Raw genomic sequence first — 18734 nt, 5'->3', positions numbered from 1 at the left:
CCAGGTCAGGGATGAAATGAATGAAGCTCTCAACTTGCGGCGAGGATATGAATTGTGCCGGCTGCCGAGGCCTGTCGCACGCCTCTGGGGCAATGATTAATGACTGACAGATGAAATGAAATGATAGTGGAGAGTGTTGCTGGAATGAAAGATGACAGGGAAAACCGGAGTACCCGGAGAAAAACCTGTCCCGCCTCCACTTTGTCCAGCACAAATCTCACATGGAGTGGCCGGGATTTGAACCACGGTATCCAGTGGTGATAGGACGGCGCGGTGCCGCCTGAGCCACAGAGGCTTCAGAAAGAGGAAAGAAAAAGTTGAAAATAAATTTTATAAAATCAAACAAGGTGCAGAGGAACGACATACAATCATTACACTAAAGGATTAGATAAATCAATAATTAACCATTCAAAATATTAACATACCTCTATGTATTTAAGTGATTAAGTAGGAGTCAGTTTGATACATACAATACTTATATTCTTAATATTCACAATACTAAGACAAACATTGTACCAACTCAACTAATAGTATTACTGTATGAAATTACCGAGCAAGTTGGCTGTGTGGTTAGGGGTGTGCAGCCATGAGCTTGCATTCGGGAGATAGTGGGTTCGAACCCTATTGTCGGCAACCCCAAAAATGGTTTTCTGTGGTTTTCCATTTTCACACCAGGCAACTGCCGGGGCTGTACCTTAATTAGGGTCACAGCCACTTTCTTCCCACTCCTAGTCATTTCCTATCCCATTGTCACCGTAACATCTATCTGTGTCGGTGCGACATAAAAAAAAAAAAAAAAACCAGCAACTTGTAAATTTATGAAATTGTTTCACTTACAATATTTTTATTAGTAAATGATAACGTGATGTCAACTGCATTCCTTGTCAAAGACAGACTGTTACAGGTTTTGCACATTCTAATCAGGGATGATTTCTTTGACTGGTGGCTATATATAAAATAAAATAATTGATGCACCGATTAATAAATTAGATTTCTTTATGTTACAACTTGTCTTTCAAAGAAATTTGAGTTTATCAAGTACACAATTGACTGTTGTGAAAAGGAAATTTTGCTGCAAACTTCCCTGTAGTGATATAAAGTTTTGTACTAAAATTCCCTCAGCAATCATTTGTATGAAATTTTTCCTTGATGCAATGAGAGATGATAATTCTTAAAATACAGATATTGTAGGAATTTATTTTGAACTTTCTCTAATTCGTTTAGGAGTGACTGGTAATACGGCAACCAAACTACAGCAGCATATTCTAATTTACAATGAATGAGACAAATTATAATTTTAAAGCACGTATATCAATTAAATCTTTGGTATTCCATATTAAAAAATCTAAAATTTAATATGACTCTGTAAGATTTTCTATGTGGTGCATAAAAGGATAGGTTATCCCACATGACAACTCCCAAACCCTTCAGCGATCTTTGCTTCTGTACATTTTGCACAATTTACAGTGTAGTCAAATATCTGTGGATTTTGTTTTTTTTGAACAGTTATCAATATCAGACTGCATACTTTTAATGTCATCATCACCACCTCATACAGCAGCACAGACCAATTAAATGACAGATGTTCTCAGCAGTTCGACCTCAAATAATTATCCTTTCGAAGAAGATACGGTGTTCAGAAAGGTGACTGGGATAACTTCACCAAGAGTCTACATGAAACGATCTTGAATACTGATCCAAGTCTAGAATCACTGATGCTATCAAGAAATGTTTGCGTATGTCAATCCCACAAGGTTGCAGAACACAGTGCATACAAGGTTTAGATCCTTGTGCAGTAAAAGTTCTGGAAAACTAAATTTCACTTTTTTAAGCGGATCCTTTTAGTGAAGAAACAATACAGGCTGGCCATAAACTCATAGAGACTGTTGGTAAATTGAAAAGGGAAGAATTGGATATGTCGCAGAGCAGCATGAAAGCCTGGAGACAACTGAAATATTTGAACAATGACCCCACCAAGGCATCTGTTCATTATAATGTATCCCCAAATGAAATCACCCATCAGCTCTTGTTGAATGGCAAAATTAAACAGAGCTAGGCCACGAAAATTTCTAAGAAACATTGAAGATGAAACCTGTGAAATATCCAAACCTTTTGTTTTTGGAGAGCTGGAAAATGCCATCAAGATGTGTAAGAATAGAAAAGTGCCTGGTCTAGACGACATTCTTATAGAACAAATTAAACATTTTGGAAATGCTACCAAAGAATGGATACTCCAATTCTGCAATAACTGCTTGGTGCGCTGTCACATTCCAAAAATCTCAAAGAAGGCCAGAGTTAGTTGCTATCCTTAATCCCGGCAAGGATCCTAATGACACAAAGAACTTTCGACTGATCTCCCTTTTGTGTCACATCTACAAGATCTTTGAAGGGATAATTCTTAACTGTCTTGCACCATCTGTGGAGCCTTTGTTAATCCAAGAGCAAGCTGGTTTTAGGCCAGGCATAAACTGCACTGCACAAGTAGTAAACCTAACACAGTATATAGAAGATGGTTTTCAATCCTGAAAAATTACAGGAGTAGCACTTATAGACCTTTCTTGTGCCTATGACACCGTACAACATCAAATCATGTTACAAAAACTGTACAGGCTTACAAAGGATTTCAAGCTTACAAGAAATGTTGCTGCCCTTTTACAGATTTGACGCATCTTTGTTGACTTTCATGGTCAACGAAGTCGATGGAGAACTCAAAAGAATGGCCTTCCTCAAGGAAGTATGCTAGCTCCCTTACTTTTCAATATATACACCAACGAGCAGCCACATCCACCTCATACTAAAAGCTTCCTATACGCTGTTGATCTGGCCATGGCTACTCAGAGTGAATGCTTTGAAAGAGTAGAAAACAATCTCACTTCAGCATTGGATATTTTGTCTCAATGCTATGAGACCAATAATCTCAAACCAAACCCATCAAAAACTTAAGTATGTGCTTTCCATCTGAAGAACAAGCAAGCCTCAAGGAAGTTGCAAATGAAGTGGAAGGAAAAAGTTCTACAACATAATTACACACCGAAATAATTGGGTGTTACTTTGGATCATTTTCTAACTTACAGGGAGCACTGTTCAAACATCAACGCAAAGGTCTCCTCTTGGAACTCCCTGCTCTGTAAACTGACAGGTTCAAAGTGGGGTGCCCATCCTCATACGGTAAGGACAACAGCCTTAGCACTTTGTTACTCAACAGAGGAGTATGCTGGTCCTATTTGATATAAATCTACACATGCCAAAAAGGTCGATGTCGCCCTGAATAAAATATTAATATTTAGAAATTTCATGATCCGTATTGAAGTGGATTACTATATTTGAAATTAAGAGGGTTCCTCCTATTCAATACAAAGATGTTTATTAACGTGAAAGAATCACATATCGTTCACATGAGGTACTAGTTTCGGCACCAAATATGTGTCATCATCAGCCACAAAGTCAAATCGGACAAACACAATAAAACCTTAAAACAACTTTAAACACACTATAACACCTGCATGGATGAATATGAAATATGACTTTAAAACAACTATAACACTTGCACAGATGAATATAAAATAAAATATGGTACATGATGAAGTTGCATTTCATTTTAAAATCCGTTAAAATGATGACTACCGGGCGAGTTGGCCGTGCGCATAGAGGCGCGCGGCTGTGAGCTTGCATCCGGGAGATAGTAGGTTCGAATCCCACTATCGGCAGCCCTGAAAATGGTTTTCCGTGGTTTCCCATTTTCACACCAGGCAAATGCTGGGGCTGTACCTTAATTAAGGCCACGGTCACTTCCTTCCAACTCCTAGGCCTTTCCTATCCCATCGTTGCCATAAGACCTATCTGTGTCGGTGCGACGTAAAGCCCCTAGCAAAAAAAAAAAAAAAGATGACTCCGTTGTATACCCGTGGGGGTTTGTCAAGCTTGTATATATATTTAGTTTTCTAGAACTGTTAAATTATGCTGCGGAGTTTAATGTCATATGAAGTTGACACTATGTGTGTTCTGTAGTTTGGTTCCGAAAAATAAACGTAAACATGAACTTGGTTAGATCCAAAGAATTAATTCCCACTTCAATATGGGTTAAGGAACCTGGGGAAGAAATTAAAAGTCGAATTAGGCAAAAGATCGGAAGGAAAGATCAAAAAGAAAAGTCTAGAAAAACCGAGTGAATACTAGAAAACGAACTCACCTTGAGCAGCCCGAGTGATCGGCGGACGGAGTTGGACTGATAGATGCGATTATAAGGTTAAGGGGTGAGGCGGAAGGGAGGAGAGGGGAGGGGTAGAGGCAGAGCAACTGTCACGGAGCTAAGGTGGAGCAGAAGGATGTGGTAGTGGGGGTAAATGATGTGGATAGGTACTGTGTATGGTTTGAAAGATCGAATTGTTTTTTAGGTGGTCTAATATTTCTTAACCATTTAATTAAGAGATCATAAAGAATATTAGATTTCTCGGAAATTTAATTTAAATTATAGTTAGGGTTGAAATATTGATCGCAATGAATGAAACAATTTTCGACAATGTTCATAATTGTCCCTTTGTTTGCACCTGGGGGTGGCAGGTAATCACACTAACAACTAACCCACAGAGGTGGACAAGCAGAAAAACAACGGTCCAATGTTCAATCCTTGAGGCACTCCAGAATATACAGTAAACTGCACGAGTGCACAGGTAATAGAAATGGCCCTGTAATTTTAAATTTTTGTGGTCACCTGATTTCAGTATTGGGCATACCCTACTAAGTTTCCTTAAGTCAGGGAATACGTGACATCTTGTTATCAAATTGAATGTAAAAGATGAAGGTTTCTTTCTTCAATATCCAGGAACATCCCTTTAGCACATAATGGGGAATTCTGTCTGGTTCACTACATTTACTAGATTTCAAATGTAACATAGATTTCCTATTTTCTTTGCTATCTACTGGATTTAATTCTAGACAGATGTTATTAACTTTTCTGAATTCATGATGCTAAATGAAGGAGACTAAGGCTGGTATTCATAGTCGGCAACCTATTTCTCTGATAAGAATGACTTAACAAAGTTGTACTTATTCGTGAAGTCGACTTAAACATTTCTGGTATTCATAGTTATTGGTCAAGTTCTACTTTGTTAAGCTACTCTTGATGAAGTGTTACTTATATGCAGACACTCTGCACAATTAAGTCAAACTTTATAGTATGAGAAATTGCATTGCCATCATCACAATGGTTGAATATGGGAGTCATCTTTTAGCTGTCTCAGTACACAGCACCAGCCACGGACAACTAGATATGCACTGCATTCCATATTCTGATATTATGTGCAATTGTGCCTTTAAACCAATGAGTTAGAAAGGGGACTATAGAGTGGCTGTTACACTGCCATAGTCAAATCCACTTGAACACCATATCTACCATATTTTAAGCGACCAAAACAAGTGCATGTGGTGATGAAGCAAGTACAGAGAATGCAGGAATAAAGGCCGTTACATGGTTTTGTTAATTATGAAAGGACTTAAAGGTGCATAACGTCTTTTAAAAAGGGTGCTAAAAATACAAGATATAGGATGCATAATTGCATAAAGAAGGAAAACACATTTCAAGTTATTACAAAATAAATCACAATACACTGCCATTAAATACATTTTGCAATACAGTACTTATAGAGAATGAAAATAATAGAACAGAAAATGTTGAACAAATTAATGTCACAAAATGGAGCTATTATTATCATCACTTGGAACTGACATAATAAAACAATGTACTGAAAAAGCCGATAATAAAGTAATCAACAATAATTACAATTATAGTAATAATAAACCAATACAGTACATGGCAGAAATTGTTCATATGCATATAATAATAATAATAATAATAATAATAATAATGGAGTGTAGCCTCCGGAGAGGCCTGGTGCAGGTCCTTCGAGTTGATGTCCTTGGGCTACCTGGCGTCTGTGAGGATAGGACCCTACATAGGATGATATTTGTTGCTGCAGTTGGCACATCCATGGCACATGGGATAAACCTATAGAGTTTGGGATATTAAGAGGATAGAAGAAGGAAGGATACCGAAGTAGACAATGGAGAGCCAGATAGAAGGAAGGCAAGAGGGAGACCAGACCTACGGTTGTTGAAAACGATCAAGAATAATATAATTAGAAGAAACCTGGATTGCAACACAGTTGAGTAGTAACAATGATGGTTGGATAGAGGAAGATGGAAAGGTGCCATAAACATCCCAACATGGTAGGAGCTTGTTGAGCAAAATTGATGATGATGATAATTTTCATTCCTAATCAAAGCACAGACAATGGGAAAACCAACAAGAAATTACAAACAAACTAACTCACCTTTCTCTGACGTTTCTTTGGTGTTGTTGCTGATTCTTTGCCCTGACTTTGCCTTCGTTTTTGCTGATATTGCCTTCGTTTTAATTTTTTCATGTCTGTAATTTAAAAAGTGGAGAAAAATATGAAATACTACTATGTCCTATGAGGGATCCTACTCTCAAGAACAATAATATACTTATCTCTAGAGAGTAAATAACTGCATGCAGGAATGGTATGTAAAGAGACTGAGAAACAAAAACTCAACCTAAGACATCTGTTAGGTGCCATCTATATGGAGTTTACGTAATATCAGAGAGATATTTTACCCATTCCTAAGTTAGAGTATAGGTATTGGAAAGGAACAAACAAGTGTGAAATCAAGTTGTATAGAGATAGGCAAGGTAGTTAAGAGTAAGAGGTAGGGATAACGCGCAGGTCTCCCCACCACGCTTGGCCGTCAGTGACGTCATCGAGATCCCTCAGCGCCTTGTCTTCTTTACGAGGTAATACACAGCTGTGAGCTATTCTGTTTTAGCCACAAGTTAGAAGAGATAACAGAACTTTATCGATATTTTAACATCACCTCAGCAAAGGCATTGTAATTCACTATTACATTAGAGTAATAATAGATCAAATACAGTGTGAATCAAGCAGCATTTTCTGGAGTATTTTGATCTGTATAAAAGGTTGTAACAATGCTAAGACTGTGATTGCAGTGAAATGGCCATTCCATATGTTCATGTTCCCAACACCTAAGATAACAAGGGGGCTGTAATTGTTACAGACTCGAACATTAACGCTTGATGACTGCAAGAAGTATGTCCATTGTTACAAACAATATTAGGAAACTACAGTATATACATTGTCAACAACACACACAGCAAATGTTAGGAAACTATAACTGTCCACAACTCACACAGTACAAATGTTCTCCAAGTGCCAGGAACTGACAAATTCCACATTAACATTAGATAGGCTATATAAATTAATGGGCCTATATATTAAAATATTTAGCACTGGTTTCATATACAACATAATAAACTGCCTTTCATAGAAAATTAACAGGTGTGTTATACACGAAGAATAATGCTGATATTTAAAAAATATTATCAAACACACTTATCTATAAGCATCAGTGAAATTTCTTTGCTTTCCTTCTTTCTTTATCAGTATTGCATTAACTGAAACCCAGTCTCTTGAATGTCTTCCTTTTGTTTAAAGCGTTCATTCGAATAAAAGAACGGCTTCTCATAAAGCAACTTGCAAACTAATAAATTTCGGGGAATTTCTTCTTCAGGATATCTGAAAGGTTTGTGATGATGTTAGAACCCTATATATTTTTTATTTCTTTATGTTACAGAATATGGCTGGCATAGTATTTCCAGCATAATTCTGCTCTTGATTGCATTCACAAATGCCATGCCATGAGACATGTATTGAGCTTGTAATCGTGGTAGTGAATAGTTTGTAAAACGTGTGCAAATATTTGTGGTAAATGATAAGAGTTTCTTCAATGCTGCAAAAAAATTAAGTCAATAATAATGTTATTGGCTTTACATCCCACTAACTACTTTTACCTGCCAGTAAATCTATCGAAATGAAGCTGACATATTTGAGCACCTTCAAATACCACCCGGCTAAGCCAGGAACGAACCTGCCGAGTTGTCCGCAAAAACTGTTACAAAAATATAAAAAAAAGTAAATAAATAAGGTCATTCAAGAAGCTAAAGAGTTAGGGAATCATGGAGTGAGAAGAAAATATGACATTCCAGAATCGTGTAATTTTTTTACAAGTTACTTTACGTCGCACGGACACTGATAGGTCTTATGGTGACGATGGGACAGGAAAGGGCTAGGAGTGGGAACGAAGCAGCCGTGACCTTAATTAAGGTATAGTCCCAGCATTTGCCTGGTGTAAAAATGGGAAACCGCAGAAAACCATCTTCAGGGCTGATGACAGTGGGGTTCGAACCCACTATTTTCCAAATACTGGATTGGCCGCACTTAAGCAATTGCAGCTATCGAGCTCGGTCTTTTATTAACCTAACAGTGATGTAAATTTTCAAACAAGTAGGCCTAATGATCATTTTCCTTAGTGCAGATTTCTATTTTTCAAGGTGAAGCAACATTATGTTTTCTGCTGAAAGAGTAAGGAAGTATTGTAAAAAAATTAACCATGAAGAACGAGAGAATACCCGTTGAAAGAGCGTGAAAGGAACAGGAAGCGAAGAGAGAAACATCTGGAAGAGGAGGTAAACAAGAAAGCTTTAAAACAGGTGTTGTAACACCTAAAAAAAACTGGGCTTAAACCTGAAAAAAAAAAAAAAAAAAAAAAAAAAAAAAAAAACCCAACCTCTTACAGTTCTAGTTGTTCTCTAGGAAAAGCAGTAAGCAAGGCCAGAAAAAACTTGCTTCAATTCCAAGGAAAAACGGCTGCAGTTGTGAAAAAACTTATGTTGGAATTATTGCCCGATACAGCTAAGAAAGTAATTAAGTTCAGCAGCAAAGGAAAATGCTCGCCCCACGGTGTAGGGGTAGCGTGATGGTGAGATGGTGGCCCTGGTCTAGGAAGCCAATATTGACGGTCGAGAGGATTCGTCGTGCTGACCACACGGTCTGTCATAAGGCTGAGCAGCAGTCGGTTGGTAGGCCATGGCCCTTTGGAGCTCTTGCGCCATGGGGCTTGTTTTGTTTGTTATTTTAAGAAAGGAAAACCCTCGAGCCACAAATCAGAAAATAAGGTAAAGGAATTTTCCTACGGGATGACGTAAGTCAACAGGAGCCTGGGAGGAAGGATGAAGTTAATCCATTGCAGACGCTACCCACAGAAACTGTGGGAGAGTTATTTCATTGCTGCTAAAGGAGCTTGAAGAATCTATGGGTGCACGATTTCACTGTAACTAAAAATAGTAGTTGTCTTTTCAGTGAGCTGTGATTTAACCAAAATACTGTCGGGTTCTTCCATCAGCATAAAATGAGCATACGTCAGAACATCGAGAACACCACTTTCCAACATAACCTGAGGCTGTGCCATAGTTCACTCACCGCTGTGAAATGAGTGGGAAAGTATATGAATGCAGACAGAAAGAGAGTGTGTACAAGAGGCAGGATTGTTTGTGTCATTCTTGTGAATATTTGTCATGTCTAATTAAAGTATACAAAATTTAGATGATGAATCCACACTAGATGTTCTTATGGAAGACTCGGCTTCTGGAACTGAAGACGAGGATAGCAATTACACACCAAGTGAATATGATGATTCTGACGCTTCAGTCATGTAAACTTAGATAATGGTGTGAAGTGGGTTCTGCAATACAGTTCTATATCGCTCCCTAAAAATTTGGGTTCTTTGCCATGTACAGATGACAACCTGCAGCAACTTGATGCCATGAACAGCAAATTACTGGTTGTAAACAAGGATACCCACGCTAATTGAACAATAATGTTATTGGCTTTAAGTCCCACTAACTACTTTCACGGTTTTCGGAGACACTGAGGTGCCAGAATTTAGTTCTGCAGGAGTTCTTTTACTTGTCAGTAAATCAAGCTGATATAACTAACACCTTCAAATACTCCCAGACTGAGCCAGGAGCCAGGATCAAAACTGCCAACTTGGGGTCAGAAGGCCAGTGCCCCAACCGTCTGAGCCACTCAGCCTGGCTGACTAATTAGTGTTAGACTATTTTTAGTAGATGTGCCCTCAATATTTGTCAAATTTCAAAATAATAACCTAACTGGCAGCCATAATGAAGTCAATTTTTTTGTTTGTTTGTAGAACTTATCTCCATAAATTTATATTTAAAAACTGCTGCAATATTATGATAATTAACACTCATTTTTGTGTAGAAAATATAAAAAATAAAAAATATTCCAAAAGTGATTACAATCATTGCATTCCCCAGTATTGAAAAAAATCACAAAACCATTAAAAATCCTGCAATTTCTGGAAGGTAGCACCTTCAAATGTGGCCATCTTCAATGTGTTAAGTAAAAATCCTTCAACTAACAGTAAAGAATATACTCAAAAGAGGGTTATGATCACATCAATAGCAGAGACCTATGAGCAGTTTCTTTCTGAAAAACCAATATCATAATTAAGATCAAAATTTTACGCATTATGTCTACCACATGTTCGGCCAGTGTCAGAAACATCTCACAATGCTTGTCTCTGCTAATGCAGTAAAATGCTGCTGTAAAGAATGCCAATATTACAAAATGTTCAGAATTGCAAAATTATTTTTAGGTCCCTTCCCTGGTTCTTATTTAATGTGTGTAAATATATTGAATTTTAACAAATTTGGAACTTTCAGTATAATTAGTTAATATTTAGCCCACCTGCCTATATTTAACTTGAATAATTCAAAATATAATTAAAATTCATCCTATTTTAATCGCTAAGCATTTCACACAAAACGTTCATATGCAGCCAATACCAGACAGTACAGCACACTCATTACAACAGAGGTGAAACTAGCCAAATATAAATATCAAGGGAAGGTAGGCAAACCACATGACAATTCTGATCTGCAGGCTGCTTACCTGACAGCACGTGGGGATTATAAGTTTATTAAAACAAATTTATATTTTTATTGTTCAGTTAGACAGTACATCATTATGTAGAATTAATTTCTTGTACATAAAATACAAAATACAGCCAATTTCCTGTTTAATATTTCCTCAGAGAGAGATATTAATCTCAACATACTGGAAGCAATGCAGATGTTCAGTGCTACATGGAAATCAATGAAAGAAGAAATCATTGCAAACTGCTTTAGAAAGTTGGAGTGGTTTATACAGAAGACATCACAGAAAGTGAAGAGTTGGATGATGCAGAAGCAGAGGAAAACTAGAAGTGTTTGTGTTTTGGATGTGCCAACAAAGTGTGAATCTTGCAATTACGTCAACGAGGATTGTGATGTGTTAGTGCAAAATTACTGAAGATGAAATTGTGGCAGACATTATGAGTGATAGAAATCCTTGTGATGATGAGGTGGAAGGGAAAGATGTGCTTCAGTGTTCGACAGTTTGGCTCTTGTGCAGGCAAGGCACACGACAAATAGTCTTAAAGATTTTATTCTGTCATGAAGTGGTGTGCTAGAATCTGTCTTAAATTCATGGGCAGTGGTTGGTGACTACCTAGAATATTCTTTTGCGACTGGGAGGGTTCAAAAGAAAACTACAGACTTTTACAAAAAAATAAAGTCCAGTACATAGTGTACCAGATTTGACATGCTGAAAATGTACAGGAATCTTGCAATTACTATATATCTTTACTTCGTGTACATATATCTCAATTTTCTTATAATCTAATCTGTTTATTAAAAAAGTTTACTAAAACAGTTTTGTCTAGTCCGTCCATCCGTTCCAGTGGACCGATTTGCTTCATTTTTTCTTTTATTCTCTCATCAGGTATTGATATGTCTGTAAGTTCAGTCAACTTAAACCTGCAATATCAACCGTGGGAGTAAGACACACCAAGCACCCTTAGCAGTGAAGTGAGGAGAGAGTAGTACATAAAAATAATAAAAAATGACCTACAGTATATTAATGTTGAATACTTAGTTTTCGGGGCCGCTGAGATGAGTAGTGACACTCCGAAAGACATTTAAATCCAAGTTCAGCCACCATCAGCACGAGGGCTGAGAAGGGGCGAAAAAGGAAATCTACAAAGTGATGGAGATTATGTACAGTATTTACATTTGTATGTTCCAGCATAGCTCTCAACCAAACTTGGTACCAATATGACTTACTATCTGGAGCAAAATACTGTGGGGTGACACACCTCTAGCACCCATATGGTCAGGGATTAGGAATGACATTAAAATTCATTGAACATGACCAGTATTAGTGTCGAATCCATACTTTTTGGAGTAAGTAAGATGGATTGTGAGACACTGGATGCTGTTGAAGTCCAAGTTCAGCCTCCATCAGCTTTGGAGTGAGAAGGGATGAGAATGAAAATGTCCAAATGACCGAGATTAGTATTAAATTAGCAGTTTTCGCGTTCACTAGGCTGATTGGTGACAGTCCCAATGACAGCTGGAATCATGTACATCATATCTATAGTGGGATGCATAAATACTTACAATTATCACTTATATTTATTACTTGAAATAATCAACTACTTCTCAGAAAATCCAGACTGTCACAAGAATGAAGTTTCAAGCAAAACAAAATAATCTAAAAGTAAAACTTTAACTTTAAATTAAACACACAGCAATAAGTTTAAGGCCACAAATATTTTGTAAAAACCGAGCGAGTGTCTGCGCGGTGAGGGTCATGTAGTTAACAGCTTGCATTTGGGAGATAGTGGTTTCGAACCAAAGTCGGCAGCTCTGAAGGTGGTTTTCAGTGGTTTCTTATTTTATAATAATGTTTATGTTATTGGCTTAATGTCCCACTAAATTCTATTTCGGTTTTCGGAGACGCCGAGGTGCCGGATTTTGTCCCGCAGGAGTTCTTTTACGTGCCAGTAAATCTAACGACACGAGGCTGTCGTATTTGAGCACCTTCAAATACCACCAGATTGAGCCAGGATCAAACCTGCCAAGTTGGGGTCAGAAGGCCAGCACCTCAACCGTCTGAGCCACTCAGCCCGGCTGGTTTCTTATTTTCACGACAGACAACTGGTGGGGCTGTACCTTAATTCAGGCCACGGTCGCTTCCTTCCCACTCCTAGCCCTTTCCTATCTCATGGTCGCTATATCTGTGCCAGTGGTACGTAAAACGAATTGTGAAAAAAAGCTTGTAAAAGATCAATCGTCACAATAAAGAAATCTACAAAAATTCACTTCATACATAAATAACAGGTAATCTATATACATAAAACAAGAGTTTTGTCTGTACATTGCTCAGAATTTGAAAAGAATGGTATTGCTGTATCGGTCATATCCACAGTAACAAGAAAATGTATTTTTTACTTTTCCGTAATTTCTGTCTGTCTGTATGTACACGCATCATGAGAAAACGGCTGAAGAGAATTTAATGAAAATCGGTATGTAAAGTTATATAGAATTAAATTTCCAATCAATTATGTCTTATACATTTTTACCGTACCGGCTCTGATAACACAGATATTAATGAATTTGTAGTTTTGTTGCTAAGTCCATATCAACGCCTAGCCACGAGAAAATTGGTTAATAGAATTTAATGAAAACCGATACATAGAGTCGGGGAATAAGAAACTACAGCCTAGGCTGTAAATAATTTTATTCGCCCAAGATGAAATGATAGTTTAGGGGAAGGTGCCTAAAATTTAATTTTTAAATACCGGTACCTATGTTATTGGTGCTATCGAAAAGTACTACATAACAAAAGTTACAGAAAATACAATTTCCGATCATTTATGTTTCATTCAGTTTTACTGTACTGACTATGATAAGAGTGGTATTTCAGAAGGCCGACAATATCGAAAGCGCATAACACTGATCAACAATAACTTCACATTGACCATTGTTTGTTACTGATCAACAATAACTTTACAATGACCATTGTTTGTTGTGATGTTCTTCGTTTCTTATGATCCCGCTCAACTCCGATAGACGGGATTACTACTGCGAACCGAGTATAACAGCCCGACTGAACATTGGCGGGAAATAGCTGGGGAATTGGAAAACTGTCTTCTTTAGCATGCCATTCCTCTGGTTCATGTAGTCTCCGTGGCTCAGACTGCAGCACGTCGGCCTCTCATCGCTGGTCACCGTGGTTCAAATCCCGGTCACTCCATGTGAGATTTGTGCTGGACAAAGTGGAGGCGGGACATGTTTTTCTCCGGGTACTCCGGTTTGCCCTGTCATCTTTCATTCTAGCAACACTCTCCATTCTCATTTCATAGCATATATCAGTCATTAATGTATCACTAGGAGTGGTGACCCCATCGTACTAACAGCCTATATATATGCTTCATTTATTACATCCCTGACCCTGTCAATGACTGGAAAACAGGTTGTAGGTTTTCATTTTCATTTTCCTCTGGTTCATACATTTTCTGATACTGCAGGTACGTAACACACTGGTTCATCATAGTATTCGAGTTATTCGATCCCTACTCTGACGCGCTGTTTTGAATGAGCTGTATGCACACTTACGGCAGAGGCTCACTTAGTAGTAGTAGTAGTAGTAGTAGTAGTAGTAGTTGTAGTAGTAGTAGTAGTAGTAGTAGTGTGACCTGGCCTAGAATTACTATTTAAGCCTATTTCAAATTATAGCACCACAATTCACTAAATAACTCAAAAGTCAACCCTGAAAAGAGCCGTTTCTTAAGAAAAGCTTCTTCCTCTTCACTTTTATTAAATTCTACATTCATTTAATTCCAAATTAGCAGTGAAGAGGGGGCTACTCCTCTGGCTTGGAGGAAAAAATTGCCTCCAAATCAGATAGGTTTTTCCGTTGCCATTGTAGTGAATTGAGATTTTCCGACTCATCGGGTACTCCTCGGAAACAGATTAGTAAAAAAGCACAGTTTTTGCCCTGGGACTCTCCACTATTCGCCTTCCCCCCCCACACCGCAGAAAAAAGACGAAGAGTGTTCACGGATCAGAACTGTCTGCGACTTGGTCAATCCAGCTCTGGAATTCCAGCATAGTACTGTTCGTTAAAAGTGAGAAAGTGTGTGATCTTTCATCTGATGGAGTATTTCATATGAAAGTATTGCTTTTAATCGCGCCATTCCTACTGACGTCATTGCAATGACTATGTTCATTTCAGTTGGAAAACCACTAAAACAGTCTTTCTGAGGATGTAAAATGGCTGGTGGAGAGTGAGTGTCTGCCATTATAATGAAAACTCCCCAACCTGGTGGTGACTGATGGTAGGCAAGCAGGCCTATCATTACAATGAAAATTCCCTAACACAGTCTTCCCCGTCGCGTTTCTAGGGCAACGTTAAGAGCTATGCAATTTAATATAATCTTGCTCACAACGTGTACACTACCTAGCCTAGAATTATGTATACAATGTAGAATTCCGTAGCGAAGCACGGGTACATCAGCTAGTATAAATCCTAAAAGTAAAAGTTAAACAATTTACCCGGAAAGTGCATGGAGCAATTTTATATAAGACACGTTATCTGACCTCTTTACAACGAATGCTGTAGAGCAGCATGGGTCCTATATTAAGCATTTCTATCTGTAAATTCGTGCTGAAGTAATGTAGATCCTGCAGTAGATATATGAAACAGGCGAGTTCTTAAACAATGACATTTCAGTATAACAAAATTTCACTATAAGAAATTCGTTTCTGAGGTCCCGAAAATTTTGTTGTACTGGTATTTTACTGCACAATTCTTAATTGAAATTCAAAGTTATTTTATTCAGTTCCCTAGCCGAATTGAAGATCTGCTTGACATAACACTCTGTAAATAAGAAAACTATCCATGAATGTAAAGATTTTGCAATTCAAGGGCTTGTGGATGAAGAGAGCATGAATAATGATATTGTATGGAAGGAACGGAAAGTTGAGTATGGAAGGTTCAGTGTGAGTGATCAACGAGGAACAATACAGGATTGTTTACAAGAAATTGTAAAGCAGTTTCCCAGCTTCAAAATGCACTGTTACATTAAAAATGCAGCCTTGACATTTTGAAGAGCTTAGGAAAGACACTACCAATAAAACAGCTGTTCTCCAAGTTGATTTTGCAGAGAATTACACAGCTGTTTCACAAGCTGAAAGAGAGAGTGTAAGCTGGCACCGAAAACAAGTCATTGCTTGGGTTGGTGATAATAGTGCAAAACCTACAAATTTTTTTTTTTTTAATATCGCCAATGACGACTCATAACAAGCACAGTGTCTGAAAAACACTTATGAAAAACATTACAGAGAGTCTTCAAGCAGAGTTTCCTAACCTCTGAGGTTGTCCAATACTAGGTGAGAGGCTTTTATGAAAGAAAGCTCAGAAGAAAGAAAGAAATGAAGAAAAACACCTCTGAGACAATAAATAAAATTATACCTCACTGTAAACCCTTACTAACTGGCAGAGTGTGAAGGCTTTGATAAATGTAATATCGTGTCACCATTGAATTATGGTTAAGGTAATTAAAGTCAATCCTAGAAATAGGGCCTACTTTCTGCAAGATTTTGGAGTTGATGGAACATGGAACGTTTTTGCCACATCAGATGGAAAGGGAGCTGTAAATGGCATTGGAGGAACTAATAAATGAACTGTATAGCGATTAGTAAAATCACGTCAATATACTGTCTTGGGCCAAGCACTTTTTTGAATGTGCCAGAAATACCATAAAGGGTGTAACAGTTCTTTACACCTTACCTGAAGATGTTGCTGCAGCATCAACTCGTTTGAACATGAGGTGCGAAAGTGTGAAACTAATCTCCACAAATCTGACTGTTTTCACTCAGTTGGGCTGGTTGTTATCAGAGCAGCATTAACATACCATGGAGAGATGTCTATTACAGATTCTTTGCAAGATGTTGAACCTTGGAGTATTGCTGGAACCTCTACATCAAGTTCAGCCCAAAGAAAAAACACTGATTTTAAAGATTGTTTTGGAGAATCTGGATGTTAGTGGGAAACTGAACACCAAAAGAGTAATTATGTGGAAGTTCTCAACTTAGATGGAGAAAATGATTCTGTTGTACTGAAATATATGAATCCTAGTGGGAGTTCATAGATCTTGCCTAAGAAGAAAGTTGCATCTATGGAGAAAACTTCTGTCATTTTCAAAAAAGAAAAAGCGAAACATACATGTAATACAGCAATTGTGGACAGTGGACAGTTTGTTTTTGATCGAAAATTATAAATTTTTACAAAAAACCAAAGAGTAAAACTTTGTCTACTTTCTTTTATATCTTTAAGTAGTTGTATTTTCAGTTGTTTGAAGAAGGTAATAAAACAGAAAAATCATATTTGAACTATTTTGTCACACACGTTATGTGACACCTGTAACATGGATTAATAATTCTATATAATTCTATTAATCTACAACACCTGTAGATAGAAAAAATATACAATTATTGCAGAAGTTAGTAATTAACAGAGTTAAATCTATATATATATATATATAAAATAAGAGTTTTGTCTGTACATTGCAATTTAAAAAGGATGGCATTTATGTATCAGTCATGTCCACAGCAACAAGGAAATGCACTTTTTAATTTTCCGTAATCTGTCTGTCTGTATGTACACGCATCACGAGAAAACGGTTGAAGAAAATTTAATGAAAATTGGTATGCAAAGTCGGGGAATAAGCTGCTACCATCTAGGATATAAATAATTATATTCACGCTGAGTGAAATGGTAGTTAGGCGAATACCTAGAATTTAATTCTCAAATATTTGTTATTAGAGGTCGTATCGATAAATACTACAAAACTAAAGTTATATAGTATTAAATTTCCGATCATTTACGTCTTATACATGGTTACCGCACCAGCTATGATCACAAAGATATTCATGAATTTGGACTTTTGTTACTAAGTCCATATCAGCTCCGAGTCACGAGAAAGTGGGTAAACAGAATTTAATGAAAATCGGTATGTAAAGTCGGAGAATAAGGAACTACAGTCTACGCTATAAATAATTTTACAAATCACAGAGTCGAAAGAAAATTAAATGTGAAGACCTACAATAGAGAAAGCTCATAACATTGATCAACAATCACATTACATTGACCATTGTTTGTTGTGGTGTGCTTTGTGTCTTCTGTTGCCACTCATTTCCGGTAGATAGGATTACTGCTGTGTACCAAGTATTTTTTTTTTATTTGCTTTACGTTGCACCGATAGAGATAGATCTTATGGCGATGGTGGGATAGGAAAGGGCTAGGAGTGTGAAGGAAGTGGCCTTGGCCTTAATTAACGTACAGTCCCATCATTTGCCTGCTGTGAAAGTGGGAAACCACAGAATGCCATCTTCAGCGCTGCCGACAGTGGGGTTCGAATCCACTATCTCCCGGATACAAGCTCACAGCTGTGCACCCCTAACCACATGGCCAACTCGCCCGGTTGTACTGACTGTAACAGTCTGCCTGAATATTGACGGGAAGTAGCTGGGGTGTTAGATAACTTTCTTCTTTAGCATGCCATTCCTCTGGTTCATAAATTTTCTGACACTACTGGTACGTAACACATTGGTTCATCATAGCATTCGAACTATTCAATCCCTACTCTGAGGCACTGATCAGAATGAGCAGTGTTCATATTTAACGGAATAATGGCAGAGGAGTGTTCACAGCAATTTGCGGCCTGATCATTACAGCACTGGAACTTTGGACTGTTAGACTGGCAGCACAGTATTGTTCGTTAAAAGTGATGAAATGTGCGGTTATTCATTTGATCAAGTATTTTATATGTAAACATTGCTTTTAATGGCTTCATTCCTACTGACGTCGTTGTAATAACCTATGTTGACTTCAGTTACGAAAACTACAAAGTCACTCTTTCTGAGAATCTCGTAGCAAAGCACGGGTACATCA

At 37.6% G+C, this 18734-nt stretch overlaps 1 protein-coding gene across 1 annotated transcript in view; it reads right to left on the bottom strand.

The window, feature by feature from the left end:
* The window catches only part of LOC136866781 (histone-lysine N-methyltransferase 2C-like), an 811555-nt gene that overhangs the window by 141856 nt on the left and 650965 nt on the right, over positions 1-18734 (bottom strand). Inside the window, 1 exon segment of the mRNA XM_067143888.2 lies at positions 6318-6424. Coding sequence (XP_066999989.2) covers positions 6318-6424 — 107 coding nt within the window.

The sequence above is a fragment of the Anabrus simplex genome, chromosome 3, assembly GCF_040414725.1.
Source record: "Anabrus simplex isolate iqAnaSimp1 chromosome 3, ASM4041472v1, whole genome shotgun sequence".
Classification (NCBI taxonomy): Eukaryota; Metazoa; Arthropoda; class Insecta; order Orthoptera; family Tettigoniidae; genus Anabrus; species Anabrus simplex.
This window is presented reverse-complemented; position numbering and strand designations above follow the sequence as displayed.